Below are 18,385 nucleotides of genomic sequence, written 5' to 3' on the forward strand. Positions count from 1 at the left end.
TTAATCGCTTTGATTTCAGGACTTTTGCAGTCGGCTGTTAGAGAAATCAGGCAGCACAGCAAACAGACCTGCAGTGCCTTTCCAGGATAAAAGTCCTATGTGTATTCTGTAGTTGCGTAAATAGGGCCATTAGGCCAGTAAGTGACTTGTCCAGTTTCACTTGGGTAGTCTGTTAGGTTATGGTTTGCTGTTGCGGAGTATCATCACAATGCTATCAGTTCTCTGTACAGTGCCTTCTGGGTGTGTGTTTCTTGCTTCTGGGATTCCAGGTGCTCATAGAGTTTGTCGCTGATACCTGGGTGCAGTTTTGTTTTCTGCCCAATAGATTTTCCACTCCCTTTCTGGTTACAGCAATGGCAATCCATTTAAACAAAGTCCAGAGACAGCGCAATCAGTCACTGGAGCAGCACGATTGTGCTGTGACTTCCTCCAACTGCAATACAAATACTGCACAATTTAGACCTGTTCCACACCTGTCAGGAGCGATTCTTGTTATGTGCCTTTTGCAATTGTTAAAACATGTAAAGTCAGATAACTTGTCCAAAGCCATAACCTATCCGGCAGTGAGGATCTCAATCCGCTGTGCCTCAAACCAGAGCCTGACAGAGCAACACACGTGGACTCCTGCTGCTTGTTTAGGTCACCTGCCAACTGCATTGCTACTCATGCTAAAGATCTTGAGTACTGGCTGTTACAAACTTTCTACTTGCTAATGTAATCTCTGCATTGTAGAAAGCACTCCAGTACTACATTCTTTTGATCAGTTGCCTGAGGCAAAAGTATGTTCTTTGCTGGGAATAGGAAGAGTGTTTTAGACACCTTGAACTGCATTCAGGTGTTTGAAGATTCACAGCTCTTCTAGGCGTCGTTTCAGCACTTGGACCCTAACGAATTTAACAGTTTTTATTCCCAGTACATGGGAAATTAAATCCCTAATATGATTTGGCAAAATAAACGGCGCCAAACGGTAAAACGTGACCAGTAAAAGTTGAAAGTGAAGAAGCCTTCTTCTGATCTGGGCTCTTAAGGTGACTGCTTTTGAGAAGAGCCTGTGAGGGAGGAGAAAGATCTGTGACATTGTTTCACTGGAGTCATGCAGGGTCTTTGTGCTTTGCTTTCGCATCCCAACAGGTGAGAAGGAAATTAGCCTAAACTGTGAGAATACTGTAGCTGTGTGGTCCAGGAGTGAGTTGTTTCAGCTGCACAGGGAGTACCAGTGCTCAGATGACAGGACAGCCCACAGGAAGGTTTGAACTCAACCAGTTCTTGAACTCAATCCAGTGTTACTGAATTATCTCCCCCTCAGCTGCATAATTTAGCAGTGGAACTGGAGAAGCCTTTAAGACTTTCTTCTGCTTTCTAGAAGAGAGGCTGAAAAGATGCATGCATGCAGTCACCCTGCTGGTTACACAAAGCATCCTCTGTTGGGATGGGGAAGGATTTCTTGCTGTTCCTCAGGTTCAGGATGGCTGAATGTACCAGTAACAGAAAGCACACCACACTCGTACAGACCAACGATTCTGAAAGTCTTCAAAGCCTGTATGCTTCTCTTGTAAGCAGCAGCTAATATTGAGGCACTGGGCTTAAGGCAGAAGTGGAACCTCTCAGCTAAAGCAAAAGTGTTGTGAGAGTAACAAGTGGTTAGAAATGGTTTTTAGGTGGTATTGTAATGATTTTTTTATACTGTATGTTCTGATTTGGACATTGATTTCAGTCCCAAGAGTCAAGTAAGCTTAAATTGCCCTTCTGGACATCAGCATAGAAACGTGTTGGGGTGATGCTTAGAACAGACAGAATACAGCAGCTGGGGCATTTCTAGGCTGTCTAATGAAAGAAACAATTTGGGTATTGCTGGAACCAGAAAGAAAAATGCGCAAAGTCCTTATCCCTAAGACTTAGTAAAATCCAGCAAAAGGGCAAAGACTTCTGGCCGAAACCTGTCTATGTGAAGGTAAATCGTGTGTTCAAGTTGTGCCTGCAAAAGCTTACAAGAATGTGAACCCAACTACAGCAAATACAGAAGGCAAATAGATTTATCTGGAATAGCTCCTGTTGGCCAGGAATTGAGGTTATCAGGTGTTAATTTGCCTGCTATTTCACTTAATTTAGGAGAAATGAGGAGGACCAGATTATTCCTTGCATCCTTTTCTCAGTGCTTAAAAAGATGGCTCTAAAGCAAACTGAGGAACAGGGGGCAGAATGGGAGAGGGGTGGAAGTGGGGGGTGGGAGCGGGATCTGGTGGTGTCTGCGTGGCCTTGTGCTGTGTGTTCTGCCAGATCTTATTGCTGGCTGCGGGGTTTAATTAGAAAAGTTGCCATGTAAACTGAAATATTAATGTAGGGAGCAGAGCTGCTCCCCTTGATCTGTAAGTAATCTTTATTGGGGGAGCGGGGAGAGGAGGGGGCTCGAAAGGATTTTGAAAGCAAATGAATTTTTCATCTGAGTTGTGTGTAATTCCATATAGCTGGGTTCTGTGAGCAGGGAGCTGGGACAGGGTCTGCCTGGAGGAGCAGGAGCTGGTCATGGGAGCTGCTGAGCTTTCTACAGCTCTGATCCTGGATAAGGAGTGAAACTGTGCTGTTGCAGTAGTACATGCATACAAGTATTGCAAATAGGGTTATGACTCAGCCTTTCCCTGGAGACCTCTGGCGAGGGGAAACAGGGCCACAGACCAGAAGTGCTTAGAATTTCCCATCCTTAACTCGGCTGTCCTTGTAATTAAACAGAGTTCAAAGATGAATCAACGTACAAAAATGCAAAGCTGCTCATGGTTGCTGGAGGTGCAAAGGGGAAGGCAGGAATAGGACGGGACTCTGGTGAGCTGCTGGAAACACACCAGGCTCAGCACTGACTGCCAGACACAGTGCCAGAGACATTGGGCTCTGCGAACAGAGGAGATGCCAAACTCTGTTTGGGTTTGCAGATACTGAAGGGAGAGCCTTGGGGAGATGGAGCCTTGCCTGGCGAGCATAACCCCTGTCCCTGCTGTAACCTTGGTGCTGGAGACACGCTTAGTTCTGCCATCCTCTGAATGTCACACAGACCCATTGGGGTTTGAACTTTGCTCGCAGTGGATAGTGGAGTCTGCTAATGCTCCTGGAGAAGCAGCAGCGTTTATCTCCTTGTTTAGCATTAAGGGGAGGAGACATACTTAAGGGAAGGCATAAAAGGCAGGAAACAAATGTATGTGTGATAGCGTCTGACCTCAGCAGCTCAAATGAGGCTGGATCTCGTCAGCTGAGTCAGCTGAAAGCTGGGAGTGTTACCAAAGGCTGAGAGATCCTTCTAGGAATTGATACGTAAATACTTAGATCAGAGGAGATAAGCTATGGGCAGTAGTTACAAACGCTTCTGCTCCTTGTTCCTGTGCTGATGAGGCTTGGTGTAAGATGCCCTGTGGTGTCTTAAAGTTTCATTCCCAATTCACTTTGCTGTTGCCTGTGTGAATAGGTGCAGATGAGGTCGTCCTGGTGTCTGTGAGGTGGTGCACAGACAGGGGGAAATGACTGAATTCATTTTGTCAGGCACCAGATAACCATCAATTTGGTCTGCTAGACAACGTCAGCCTGAAAAAAAAAACCAGTCTCCTGTGACATGCCAAAAAAAACCATTCTGTCCCTCTTTTTAGCAATCCATCTCCTGAGCTACATTCAGCTCAAGCCTCAAAAAAAAAAAAAAAAAAAGGTTGGAGAGCTTTAATGCCTTCTGGTGACGATCATATGTCAGCTTGAGATTATTTAATGAAAGCTTTTGAAGTTCAGTCTTAACCCACCTGATGGCATTACGTCAGAAAGCAACACCGCTGAGTCTGAGGACCGAGCAAATCTTGCAGAGTAATTTAATTCTTCGGAGATGTGTCTGGGAGGCAGGACATGGAATTTGAAGTGTTTTTCGCTCTGTTGAGAGGCCAAGTCCATGCCCGGTGCTGACTGTGTGCAGACTGAAGCTCTCCTGCCAGCTTTTCCCTTCTATTTCTGCTTTCCAGGCCACTCGTGCACCCTGTCCTGTTCCCCAGGAGCTCTCCCTGCCCTTCAGCCACCCCCCCCCCCCACCAAGGGCCTTTCTGAGGGGAATCAGCAGCGAGTGGTGGAAAGCTGAGCAGAGAAATGCCACCAGGCACTCCTGGTGTAACTGCTGTGGTCTTTCACCGCCGTGCTGGGCTTCTGTTGCCTGAAAATAATGAACCATTGTGAGCGGAGCCGAGGACTGAGATGTTGGACTCCGGTGTTTCCAGGGTATGGCCTAGAACTACTTTTCAATAGCAAATACAAATTTCTGCTGGAAAGCACTAGTCAATTGGAAGGGCGTCTGGAGATGAAGGTTAAAGGCTTCCGTTTTACAGTGTTTTGCAAAGAAATAAAAAAGAATCTCTAAAGCAAATAGCATTGAACAGTTGCACTTATTTTCCATCAGTCGGTTAGTAGGAAGAAAAATTGACTCTGCTGCTGTGTGCTTCCTTAAGAAGTGAGCACGTTATGAAACCCGTGTGTCTGTATATAGCATCATGATGGTTTTTTCTAGCAATTTACCTATTCACCAAGCATCAATAGATGGTTGTTTGCTTCAGCCACTGCTTTAGGAATCGGTGAGCGCAGTCTCTGTGGAATCAAACCCAGGCCAACAGCCTGAGCTCCCAGCTACTGCTGAACTGCAGAATCCGAAGTGTGAAATAGGCTGCAGAAATGCTTGTGCCAGCAACGTGTGTGTTGTCCTGGTGGGAAGGAGAGGGCTACCAAGGAATTGCTTCCTGACAGTTCAGGCAGTGGGTGCCCGGTCCCGCCGTTTGTTGGAGATGGCTGCAAAGCTCCAGCCTGTGTGAAAGAGATTTCCCTGTTTGGGTACTTGAAAACTCTTGGGTAGTTTATGTTGCAACGCCATATGTTCCACAGATCTTGTATATCAAAATACAGAAAACTCAACCTGCAGCTTCAAATGTATGTACTGTATAAACTGAAGCACTAAGAAGCATTGCCAAGTTCAGGAGGATCAAGGGAAGTTGCAGAAGGCAAGGTGGAGGCTTCACCAGCAACATTCATGGGCTGGTTTGTGCTCTGTGACTGTAGGTGTCTGACAGCAGTACCTGGAGGAAGGGGAACAGTGGGTTATATTGTGCGGCAACGTGAACAGGGGTATGTCTGCACTAAAACCAGTTGAATATTTTGAGGTTCTAAGAGCTGGTGTTGGTTAAGGAGAAAGAATGAATTTGTGGTGGGAGTCAGGAGGCTGCTCCCTAGTGACTGTGGAAATTGTAAAACCTTTGTCTTGCAGTTTCCTATTCTTCATATGGGGATGACGGCCTTTTTAGGAACACGTTAACATCTTTACAATTAATTAATCTTTAATACCTTACATCCAAGATCTGTGGTGGAAATGCTGGCACTGTTATTTGAAGGCAGTTGCCAAAATCAGTGCAGCCTTTTTGGTATCCCAAAGAGCTGTTTAATTTTAGTTGTGTTAAGAAGTGTGTACGAAAAATAAAACAAAGTGAGAGGAATCCTTTGGCCTGCAAACACTCTTTCCAGCATCACAGGAGTGACTTTGACTGGAAGCCGTTGTGCCTATTGGGGCGGGTTTGAGGTGCTTCGCCAGCCTCAGCTCCTTCCTGATCTGCTTATAAAGAACATTTATGGGCCTGAAAAATGCTCGTAAGATACTGAAAAATATTAAAAGTTAAAATTCAAACTGTGTTACTGTTTTGCTTCGGTGGATCTTCACTTTTTTTGGTGCCTCAGAAGGACTTCATTGTTTATTGTACAGTGCAGTTGTTGCTGAGGATGAAAAACATTGCTCAGAGTAGAAATTGATACCGCTAAAATTACAGTGTTCGTGTACACTGGAATGCCATCCTCCCCATTCTGACGTGTCACTTAATTTGGAGCAGTCCTAACCTGCGTAGGGGGTTCCACCAGCACCTACTCATTACAGCTCTTGCGTTGAACTGTCTTGGGTCTGTTGTTGGAGGGAGGTAAGTGTCCCTGCAGGAGGGGAGCACAAAGAGGGCATTCCTAGTCTGTTGTGCTTTCTCCCATCTTTTCCTCCTCCCTCATCGCTCCCCCTCTCCCTTGCTGTGTGTCTGTCATGCCACATGGGTCTAAAAATAAGATTTTAATGGGAGGGAGCAGGGGAGGGCAGGGGTTTCAGTGGGAGGGTTCTTTGTCTAGACTAGGTACTTGTGGAAGCAGTCTACATTTTAGGATCCAACAAGCCTGACATTCCAGCTTCATGCTCTGTTTCTGTATCCTTATATTATATTTGATGTGAAATACTGACAGGCATGCAAGCTAGGATTCCCACCTCCCATACTTAACTATGTAACAAACCGGGTTGCTTTTCCTCAGGGTCTGTAAAGCATTTAAAGATCGTTGAACTAAAGACTGTATAAATGCAGCTGTTGCCAAGATAAATTAACTCGTCCTGCAGGAACAATGAATCCATTTAGGACCTCTGAAAACTAAGATTTTTGTTAGAAATTTTGAATCTGACAAAATAGTGGAACGGGGTGGGGAAAAATGCAGAGGTTCGTGAGGGAGGCACGGAGTTTTCTCCCACCTTCATTCCTTAATTTTTTTTTTTTTTTTTTGCCTCTCTGCTTGCAGATTCTCACAAACACAAAGATAAACACAAAGACCGAGAACACCGGCACAAAGAGCACAAGAAGGACAAGGAAAAAGACCGGGAAAAGTCCAAGCACAGTAATAGGTGAGGAAAAAACTGACCAAGTCCTCCAAGCCTAAAACACAGTTACTTATGCAGCCTTAGAATTGTTGTGATGAGGACAGAATTGCTACATTTTGAATGTGGTTTATGAGCGTAGGTGATGGAAGCCTGACCTGTGATCGCATGCTTTTCTGTACGGGTAGCTGAAGTTTGTGCGTCTTGCAGATTTTAGCCAGTGCTTACATATGAAAGATTATTGTAGCTTAGTGTGACTGAGTGTGCTGAAAGCTAGTTTAACCCCATCTTCATGAAGATTGTTGAATACTGCTCGTAATCCTCTGCGTGTTTCCAGTTGTTCGTCAGAAATGCGGAGCTCTCGTGAGTGTTGGTGTAAACTGTTGTTTTAGCTTGTGGAATCTGATGTGACTAACTCAGCTTCCTAATAACTAGCAGTAGCTGGAAAGATGGTCCCCAAAGTGATGACATCGCCCTTGGCCTTGTCCCACAGTGGCTGAAGATGTCAGCGCTATGGGGCGGTGCTGTGGGGCAGTCTGTGTGTTGGTCAGGCAGTCTGTGTGTTGGTCAGGCAGTCTGTGTGTTGGTCAGGCAGTCTGTGTGTTGGTCAGGCAGTCTGTGTGTTGGTCAGGCAGTCTGCGTTGGTCAGGCAGTCTGAGCACGTCTCAGGCACTGGGTTAGCTGGTAGGTGTGCAAGGATCCCCTGCTGCTTTGTCTGCCCTGCATGGTAACTCCACCCCCACTGCCTGGGGAACCTGTTGCGTGGAAGTCACCTGCAGTAGCACCCACACTGAGCGCAAACAGTTCTCATGGTGGTAGGGTTGCTGAGGTGGATGCCACGGGCCAGTTGGTGACCATATGTAGGAGCTGAATTGAGAGAACCAGGGTATGCAGCTCTGTCCTCGGTGAACTGGTGTGACGCAGCACAGGGCAAGTGTCACACACAGTGTTACTCAGGAAAGCTTTCCTGCTTGTATCTCCTGACGTGCAAGTGCCACGAAATCTGCGTTGCCTATTTGCAGGTCAGTCACTGGAGGGTAAGTCTCTGTTCTGACACTTGGTAACTTGCAGGTAGTGTTTGTGTTACGGCCAGGCAGATGTTATTAGCTAATGGCTGTGCAGCTGTGATAACACAAACTAAAAACAAATAAAACTGTATTAACAATTTCTGTTAAGAAGGGTGGGAAAAATGAGTCTTTACTGAGCAGTGGGTTTGTTTCATTGGAGTCACACTTTGCTTTCTCTGACCTTCTAGAAATATTGCTCAACCTTGCTGTTCCCTAAGAAGTTTCTTCCTTCTTTCTTTTTTTTTTAAATAAATAGTTGACGGGAAAAAGATCTAGGCAAATAATTCTCAGCATTTACTGACTTTCATGGCAAAGACTGCATACTTTGGACACGTTGTTTGCACTTTTCTCTGCTGACATGTCTGTATTGCCTTGATTTCTCATTTTTCTGATTTTTCAAGCATGCACTCCAGTACTGATTTTGCCTCGCAGTCTCAAGTGTTTATTGCTTCACTTGGAAACCATTCTCTTACAATCTTAGCAAAGTACATTCTTTTCTAAGGAGTAGTGTAAGCACAATCTTTAAATTTCCAGAACTCATTAATGATTTGGCTCTATTTGCGTGGGAGGTGGAAGGATGTTTTTAACTGGAAGAAATATTTTTTATCAACTGCACGTGGTTTGTAACTCAAAGCTGCCAGTACTAATTATGTAAATAATAAATAACAAAACAGTGAAAAAGAGAGAAAAATGGCTAATCTTTTGTGTAAGTTGTAGCTTTGCCATGAGATATGGGAACGTTCTTTATCTTGAAGTAATTCCTTCCTCCCTACAGCATTGCCTGTAAGAAAGGAAGCACTTTTTCTAGGCACTGTACGTAAAGCTTCCAGATACTTTCATTCATCTATTAAGTATTAATTTGTTGTATGAGCACAATGTACTGTAGTTTCTCCTTACATAGAATCATAGAATTAGCTGGCGCAACTTGAGGCCATTCCCCCTCGTGCTGTCACTAGTTACAAGAGAGAAGAGGCCGACCCCCAGCTCACTACAACCTCCCTTCAGGCAGTTATAGAGAGCGATGAGGTTTCCCCTGAGCCTCCTCTTCTCCAGACTGAACAATCCCAGCTCCCTCAGCCGCTCCTCATAAGCCCTGTGCTCCAGACCCCTCACCAGCTTCGTTGCCCTCCTCTGAACACGCTCCAGGGCCTCAATGTCTTTCTTGCAGTGAGTGACCCGAAACTGGACACAGCACTCAAGGTAGGGCCTCACCAGGGCTGAGTACAGAGGGAGAATGACTTCCCTACTCCTACTGGCAACACTATTTCTGATACAATGAAAGCACACACCTATGTAGATAGCATGACTGCTGCATGGATGTGGGGAGTTGTGCCTCAAGGCATGTTCTGGAGAGGGCCCATGACATTGCTCTGCTCCTCAGTCCCCAACACGAGGTGGGACAGTTCCCCATGCTGAGTGCACAGGTTCCAAATATTTTCTGCAGCGTTTTCTGTAGTATTTTTTGCCTTTTAAACTGACGCCTCAAAGATGAATGTATTGGACTGCTGACTCACGAGCCGTGCAGCCCTGAAGATGTCATTCAGGGAAGGTACCGTACACAGCCACGCGTGCAGTGCTCGCATTGGATCCCTCCTTCAGGAGTCCTCTAAAATCTGCACTGCCCCATTCGTGTTCAGTCATGCGCAAGGTATGTGGCTGCTTGCTGTGTAAACCCAGCTGACTTCTAACAAACCTGTCAGAAATAACTGACTCATAATTGAAATGTAAGCACTTCTTCCCCAAATCTTTTGATTCAGCTGTCATTCACATAATTCTATAAATACTAAGTTGAGCCTGTAAGGGATAGATTTAGGTGGCAATTGTCTTGTGAAGGAGATAACCCAACAGCTCACCGCGTACCAGTGAAAGTGGAGGCAGATCTGTGGCGAGCTTTTGGGAATTAACCACTTGGAGCAGAGTGTTGGGAAGGTTCTGAATGCAGTGCACTCCAGTGGCCTGGCAGCTGCCGGGTGTTCACACGCAGGGTGAGAGCCCAGGGATGGGATGGCATGGCACACTGCTGAGTGACTGGGCACAGTGGGGAAGGACTGAGGCATGCGGAGTGTGGACAGGTGTGCAAACGGAATTCCTGTCTTTGCTGAGAATAGAGAACTTCAGCCTGATAAGAAACTTCTGTGGTTAAACAGAATGTGAATCTGGAAGAGGGCAAAAAGCAGTGTCAGCCATCCTGAAACTCCTGCTGGGCTTGCTTGTAATTGCAATTATGGGGCTGTCATTACAGTCACTGTACCAACCCACTTGCCTGGACACAACTAAAATTCAACAAGAAGTCTGGGTTTTAGGAAAGCCTCCTTGATTGTGCAACTGGTGTGAAATAGTTGGGAATCACTTGAGCGACTGCCAAGCTTCCATGACTCTCTTACTGCTAAGCAAACAGGTCGCACTGGGCACCTTAAGTGGGTTCTTAATCACTTTGCAGTTTTAATCGCTTTTAATTTTGCCAGCAGTTGGAGTGGAGGTTCTTTCTTTGTGGGGAAATAGCACCGAGGCGGAGCAGCTGAGCACACAGTGGTTGCTGGGCTCTGGGAGGCCCTGCCCTGCTGGTGAGGATCCTAATAGCTGGTTTCTTTGCAGAACCTTAAAGAATGAGATTGCTTCTTCATAGTGAAGTTTCTCCTTCGGCAGTGAAATAACAGTGAAAAAATAGCCATTGCTTCATTAAAAATGAACTTTTCCAGTAATGTGGGGTTTTCCAATGATTTTTACCTGCATGGGGACTTTTTACAGCATTTGATAAGAGCCTGTTGCTAAAACTGAAAATGAGTCGTTCAGAAAAGTTTTAAATTAATAGAATTGTGCATAAATCTTCAGCAAATCCATTCAGGACATCAAAAAAAAGGTGCTTTGTTATTGCAAGAAGCAGTCTGTATCTTTTTTAGTTCTCAAAGAGGTTGGATTGTGATTTAGATGAAATCCAAGCCATTTTTCAGGAGAAACTTAGGTTGGTTCCTCATGTGTCATGCAGAGTGTGAAGAGTCCCCTCACTGCATTCTGGGGAGCAGTGTTCATTGCATGTTGTATAAACCTGGAGCATGGCCTGGGTGTGCCTGGAGCAGATCACTTTTTATCCATCTGTAATAATTTGACAGTTTCATCTTCTGCCTTGTACTTAAGACTTCTGAAATAAAGCCTGTGTCAGGGAGGCAGAAAAACTGCTGTGCAGGAGAACAAATGTTTCCTGTATGCAGGCCTTGAAGGAAGAATCTAAACTGCCAAGATAAGTCTCAGAAATAGCTAAAATAGATAATCTTGATTTCATGCGGCAGAAGTGTGTGGACTGGTATGTGGAACTTGTTAATTTTGCTTCTTGCTTTCCTCCTCTCCCACTCGCAAGATGACACTTCTGTGTCTTAATTACTCATTTGCAGCTGTAGTAAACGGGGAGAGAAGATTCAAATGGCTCAGCTCTTCTTGGTCACCCTTCAAAGGCAGAAAATGCAAAGCCCATTTAAGAAAAATCCTTAAATCCACATCACTATCAAGAAAATTGTTTTCTTTTGGTCCTTCTGTCAACCCTTTATTTCCCGATCCCCAAATGAAAATCTTATACACATCCATCAAATATAAATGACAGTAGTTAAAGAATGAAATAAAACGTACCAAGTGTGATGTGACAGTAGGTTTCTGATCTCTGGGAGACGTGCCTTTCAAACAAGGAGGCTGTAAAATAGTGAAATAATGGGCCCTTTGAAACCAAGGCTTGTTAGAGATTGGGTTAGAAACATTCGCAGTAACGAGTGTCTTTCTGCTCGGCGTCTTGGGCTTTGTGCACAGTGTGGGCTGCCAGTAGGCTGCACAGTGCAGAAATGGCTGTGACAGTGAATGGGAGTGCAGAGGCTGCTCCTGCAGCGCTGATCCCTCTTGTCAGTGTGACGGGCATCTCCGCTGCAGGAAGGCATCCTCCATCAGATTGCATATTCCCTCCGCTTACTAAATCTCTTGTGATCGCAGCTTGAGATGAGCAGAAGCACGGAACATAAGGGATTTATAGACCTGATCTTCACTGGCATCGTCTGCATTTTATGGTTTTGCTAGGAAAAACAGATTCCAAACGCTTACTAGTGGAGAATGACAATAAATTTCAGTTCTGACATCTTGCACCTCCGGATTGATTTATTATGTGAGCCCTATCTGCTAAGAATTGTGTGCGTTCAGGGCACGAAGAGGCAGAGATATCTGACCTAAAGAGGGAAAAAAGCCATTTTAGAGAGGATTCCAGCACCCTGCCCCCTGTGTGGGTGTCTTTGTTTTTCTTCCATGTTGGAGTGCACACTTGACCTTGATCAATTTTCTAATGTGATGCCTCCTAGTAGTAAAAATCCTTGCTTTGTTTGGTGGTCTGTCTGATTCCAGCGTGTGTATTGAAATGAAAGTACATGCCTCAGTGTGCTCGTAGCGTTTTGTTTCCCAGTGTTATCAGCTAGTGGTTAACCCAGCTTTTTATCTTGTTCCCCCCGCTGAAGGCTTGATCTGTTATCTGCAAGCACTGGAGGAAAGACCCTATTTAACTCTGGGAAGAGCAGCTTCAGGTTTTTTTTTATTATATTACTGAAATCCCAGCAGAACCACCGGGGCTCACGTGTTCGTACCCTGTAATACTGTATGATAACCCGCTAACAGCGAGCGTGAAATTCTGCAAGCCAGCTGAAACCTTGTCCTTCAGTGGGGTGCCTTCTGGTTCTGAAACGCTCCCTGCACAGTCAGCCCTTCCTCGGTATGCATTCGTGTATGATCACATTTTTCCATTCGTGCTATACTACGTCAAAGGAGACATGGGCTGTGTAACCTACGCTTTGTCCCTATTGTGTTTTTAGATTTAGCTGAAATCACAGCTTCCTTTTTATTTTACGCTTCAGTTGCGTTGTAGCAGTTAGCGAGTAGGCAAGCAGAGCTCAGCTTGCAGCGGGCTCTGATGCTCGCTTGTAGCAGATTCCCAGTCACAAGCTAATTACAGCTGAGAAAATGAGAGAGGGGAAATAAGAGACACTTTAGATAAAGCGTCCTTCCCAGCTTGTGATTTTGAAGCTGGAATGGAAAGGGCCTGGGAAGGCATTATTAACGCGCGCAAATGGCACCTGAAGAATGCGGTGTTAAATTATGGCAGAGCTGTTGGAGTTTGAAGAAGGAAGCTGTGATCTTGCACATCTGCAGTTCTTTCCACTTGTTACTTTCCAGTGTTGTAGGAGCCTGAGCAGCTGCTGCCAGGTGCCTGCTCTCCCCCCTCCCGTCTCCTGCAGGCCCCCTCGCTGGGAAATACAGCTACGCTTCCAGGGGAAATGGTTGCTTCTGTTGCATTGATCGCCTCTGTGCTTCAGCCTGCGCCCTCCAAAGCCTTCAAATGCCCTTGTTCACACTAAAACACTAAATGAAAGGCAGTAAGCTAGCAAAAGGTCTGCAGGGCTCTAGGAGAAGCATTACGGCTTATCTGGCCTTTGTTTGAACCGAGCCAGCACCAGGAGATTTCTCTGGATAATGTAGTCTCTGGTTCTGCCTGTATTGGTATGGTATCCTACTGAGCTGTATCTTAGAATAAAAACAAATAAATGGTTGTCAGCATTAAGCACCATCAGAGGCGTGAATCTCAGCGTGCTGTGGTTCAGCTGTGAAGGTCTGGGTGCAAAAGGGGTTCTCATTTCATCAGCGGGCCTGGGTATTTCTAAGGCAGGTTGGAGGCAGGTGTGTTAGGATCCACATGTCCTCTAGTCTGACTTGCAGTGAAGTTTTCCTCTGTCTAACAGGGGCTTTATTGTCCTACTTCAGTGACTTCAGGCTGGGTTATCAGCAGAGGGGTATGTGCTGCAAAGACAACGAAGGATCCACAGTGCTTGGAGAAGTGGATTCAGGATAAAACTACCTGGCTGCGTGTGGTCTTGCCCGTTTTGCCCTTTTTGTTTGGTTGTTCTGTTTCTTAAAGAAAAGCGTTTTTTCCTCCAATTTTGAATCTGCAACAAAGTGAGACTTCTGATCTTTAAATTGTTCTCCATGCCTCCTAATAACAGCATTGGGAATGTCTGGAAATAGCTTCTGATGGAAGGCTGACACCTCTTGCTCAGGTCAGGGATGATGGCATCCCATTGCCTTCTTTTTTTCTTTTGAGAGTGGTGTGGTGGTTAAATTGTGTTGCCCTGGAGGCTCGCCTGAGTATCTCAGCCAACTGAAACATCACAACTGCTCAGCTGCTGGCTGAAGTTAATACGTGAGAAACTGGCTTTGCTTTTGTAGAAAAAGAAGTACATTTTCTCCAGATTGTTTGTTGAGGTCTTTGTTATCAGCATTTCCAAATCAGATGTCTACGTGGGGAATTTCTTTGTCACGTACCAGGACCAGTAAGCCAAGACCTCGGGACAGGTCACCAGTACCAGCTGTTTTGGAAATGAACTGCAGAGTGAAACTAGAGAATGACTTATCTTGGGTTATCTGAGCCCATGGTGCTTCAGTGAGAAACACTAGTGCTTGCTGCCGAGCAAAGAGGAAGGATGATCTTGTGATTTTTTTTAAAATGAAAATAAAGCTGACTTAGGAATCCAAACTCGTTGATTCTGACCCCAGTGCTGGCCAATGTTAGCTGTAGATTACATGCTGCTTTTTAGTGGTGTCCCCTTTCAATTCCTTTCCAATAAGGGATGTCATTTGGGGTTCTACATAAGCAAGCATACGTTTTTAGCAATCTTTTCCTTCCAGTGTGTACGTAAGCATTCAGCACATACAAAGGCTGTCACCACTTCTCTAGGCCAATGGGATTTTCTAACTTTTTGAGTTTTAGCTTTGCAGGTATAGATTGATAAATGATAAATCTGTTTCGGTAACATTTTGGGTACCTCGCAATGCTCTGCTCATCGTACTGAAAGCTCCCAGTAAGAAAGAGTATGGTTCTAAAAACTTAAGCCTCTTCTTCTTTCCTTGCTATTCTGAACTCCCAAGCAGCAGGCACCTTGATGAACTCTACCTTAGAGAGCCGACTCCATTGGTGGCAGTGTATGCCGTGCTTTGCAGATGCAAATTGTTGTCTGAGTAAAACATGTTATTACAGGGAGAATTTAAATACCAAATAAGAACAAGAAAGGGTAGGAAAACAGACACAAGCAGACTTGCGGAGAATAAAATGGATCTAAGCCATGTGCGTTTGTTCTTTGGGTTGTTGGTTTTTTTGTATGTATATGATGATATACCTTTGTAATGGAAAAGCTTTAATCTTCAGCAGATGAGGTGCCTATCTTGCATACAGTTAACTGAACAAGATAGCAAGTCAGAATGTTCAGATTTCTGGGAGTTTAAAAATGATTAATCACACATGGGGTTTTGTGCTTTCAGTGAATGCAGTTGACTCAAAAGAAAATGAAATGGCTATTTTGAGCCTCAGAGATAGTGATGAACAGGATAGAGAAACTGGGATGAGAGATCTGAGCAAGAGCAGCAGGGGCATCTCCTGTGTGTCTGAGATCCAGTGTCAGGATGTTCTGTATGTACTCGCATGTCTTGATCACGCAGCGTACATAACACGATCTGCTGGGTAAGAATAGTCTGCAGTTGTTGAATCTTCACTCGCAGCCAACATGTGCTGTGTGTCTGTCTGCAAGAATTTCTAGAGTGCCACTGGCCTTTTAACGTTTGTATAATTCAGTACAGTTTTATATGTAGTATAAAGAGAAGTTGCTAGAGAGCTAAAAATGAAACTGGTTTCTCTTCCTACTGATCTCCTGATGCAACGCAGCATATGAATGCACTGAGTTCCCTTAGAGATGAATTTTCTTACTTCAGCTGCTTGGCTTGGAAGGCCAAGTGTGTATTTATTGCAGTGTGTGCTACCTTTGGCGTGAATAATTTAGACCCTTTGTAGGTCCTGTGCCATTTGTGCTGGTGTTACTTGGGGTGCTGAAACTCGCTGGACTTTGCAGCTGGGTGTGGACTGAAATATTTGTGATTAGTTGCCTTCCTCTTAATCACACAAGCTTCACAGGAGCTGGCTAATGTGCTGCTTGCTTTATGTGGCCATCAAACAGCCAAGCCTTTTACCGTCTTTTTTTTTTTTTTTGGAATAGAAACAAGACTTGAAGCACGTCTTCTTTGAAAATCACCCTCTTACCTGACATGCCAGGCTTGCTGTTTTCCAGGGCTGTGTTCTCCCAGATTGGTTAGGGCTTGCGCTTTGGTGTTGAAATAACCAAAATCAGGAAGCTGCCTATTTCTAGTATAGCTTTGCTTTATATTGCATTATCTGAAGCAGCGTGTCACAAAGAGCAGCAGGGGTGGAGCGAGCCAAGGATAGAGGAGTGGGAACCAGCAGAGTGAGCAAGGCAGCTTACTTGGTGCCTAACCATTGCCCGATGAGAAGAGGGACTGGTTTCCCCTGTGCCTTTGGTCTGCTTCAGCCCAGGGTGGGCTCAGGCAATCCTCACAGCCTTTTCTGTTTGGCTTTGTATAAACACAAGGACATCACATATCCTGTCTGCACTACTTTCCCATCTGTTTGGGAATAGTAAAGATCAGTGATTTTTCTCTTCCTTCCAGAGATGAGAGCTGTTAAAAAGATAAACTTATGTCTGAACAAAAGCTCATGTGGGCATTGACGAGATGGACAGATCTGTTTCACTGACTTTTTATGTGGACGTAAAGAAAAGCAGAAACGGGGGAATTCACCCTAAAGCACTGAACTTAAAGCGTAGCGACTGTGGATTTTGTTGGCAGCACAGGCCAACAGGGTTTTCCTGATGTGAAATGCTTGCCAGCTGTGGTATTGTGCTGTGTTCCCTTCCCGTTCCTCTTCTTGTGGAAGATGGATGACATGTAACGGGAGACTGCTGGGTCTTCCTGCTAAGGTGATCACCTTTGTTCTGGGGTTGGTAACGATCGTAACTTCTGGCTCTGTCTTTACTATTGGGAGTTGACTGTATTGCACAGCTCTTCTGAGGCATTCCCAAACATGCTCTTGTCTTGCAGTGAGCACAAAGACTCCTCGGAAAAGAAACATAAAGACAAGGAGAAAACCAAACACAAAGATGGCAGCTCAGAGAAACACAAAGACAAACACAAAGACAAAGACAAGGAGAAGAGAAAGGAAGAAAAGGTAAATGTCTCCTGCAGGAGAAATGAGAGGATGAGCCTGTTTTACACCGCTGAATGGTAAAGGAAAACAAAAAGTCATGTGGGTACATGTGGCTTACGCTTCCAAGTCTTCTGGACCTGGAGGGGTGTATCCCAACACTGATGACCAGAGGTGTGGTTTGTGTAGTGCTAGATGAGAGATTACAAGGGCTTTATCTGCAGATGTTGTGAGTGGAGACAGTTCCACAGTGGAGCTGCGTCCACTTATTTTACATTTTTCCATGTTAGTATTTTGACAAGCTTAAGATCAAGAGACAAGAGGAAGAACATCTGTTAATTGCATTGCTGTGTGAGGACAAACAGGGATGAGTAGTGAACGCTGTGTGAATTATACACTTCAGTTCCTTCAATAAATAGCTGGGGGCCAGAAAATACTGAATTGACAAGCTCTTGGCAAAAATTGTTGCCCTTCTTGGTGTGCAGTGCAGCTCTCTCAGGTCTGCAGGTGATAAAGGTGCTAGTCACAGTGCCCTTTGGTTCCCTCAGGAAGTTCAATGCTCTGCTTGTGTTGGAAAAACAAGTTGTTCTGGGCAGTTGCTGATCAGCTCCTACTTTTCATGTTTTTCAGATTAAGTTATCTTCTGGTGATATAAAAATAAAGAAGGAAAAGGAAAATGGTTTCTCCAGGTAAGAAATGAGGCTGGAAAAAGTAACATTTTGACTTTACACTGCTCAGAATTTTGATTCTTCTCGCTTGGCCTTGGGGAAAAAATTGAATGCTTTTCACCCCTTCAGATGATGTACACATCTCAAAGAAATAGGTAATTGATCCATGCAGTGACTCGTGATGGAGCTGTTGAACACCTGGTATCTGCCTGCATGTGCTGGGTGTATCCAAGTATCAAGTAGTTAAATTCTGCTGAGAACAGATTAAACGATGGAAAAAAATATTAGCTGGAGTTGAAAGATCCTCTGCTGTAGCTGTAAAATTGATACCTGAGCCCTGCAAGGAGTCTTTTGGAGATGGCCTTGTGAAAGCAGACCAGACTGTCTCTCTGCAAGCCACTAGAGGCTAAAGCCTTTCTGGATAAGAAGGATGCTTGTGTGAAATGAGAAATATACCCTCAAAGTCTGGATGTCCTACTAAATTGCTGCCACTATTAGAAATGAACTTAAGTATATATGAACTAAATGAACTTAAGTATTGTGTCACTCGTTACTAAATAGTCTTTATTTTTAAAACCATGAAGTAATTGATAGAAAAATTTAATTTATTAATATTATTTATTTATTTATTAATATTAACTAAGATGTGTTGCTTGTGTAAATCCAGCCATTGGTTGTTTTTAAGGTGGTACCTCTGGCCTGCTGACATTGGAGATGTCGGTGGTGTCATAGATGTGTCCACATCTGCTTTTAAGATGTTTTTAAGTTTTTAATCATACGTCCCATTCCATGAGCCCACTTAAAAAAATCCTTAGTCTCACCATGATACAGAAAGAGTGGGAGAAGGGGCCTGTCTCGTCAGGGCCTGTTAGTGTTTCGTTCTGTATTTTGCTTGTGCCCTCGCCTGTTTTATTTC

At 44.6% G+C, this 18,385-nt stretch overlaps 1 protein-coding gene across 1 annotated transcript in view; it reads left to right on the forward strand.

Annotated features, from left to right (window-relative positions):
* Positions 1-18,385, forward strand: part of TOP1 (topoisomerase (DNA) I) — a 64,267-nt gene that overhangs the window by 21,849 nt on the left and 24,033 nt on the right. Inside the window, exons 3-5 of the mRNA XM_021416325.1 lie at positions 6,598-6,700; positions 16,699-16,825; positions 17,432-17,490. Of these exons, the coding sequence (XP_021272000.1) occupies positions 6,598-6,700; positions 16,699-16,825; positions 17,432-17,490 (289 nt within the window). The remainder of the gene's footprint in view (positions 1-6,597; positions 6,701-16,698; positions 16,826-17,431; positions 17,491-18,385) is intronic.

Source organism: Numida meleagris, chromosome 19 (genome assembly GCF_002078875.1).
Source record: "Numida meleagris isolate 19003 breed g44 Domestic line chromosome 19, NumMel1.0, whole genome shotgun sequence".
Lineage (NCBI taxonomy): Eukaryota > Metazoa > Chordata > Aves > Galliformes > Numididae > Numida > Numida meleagris.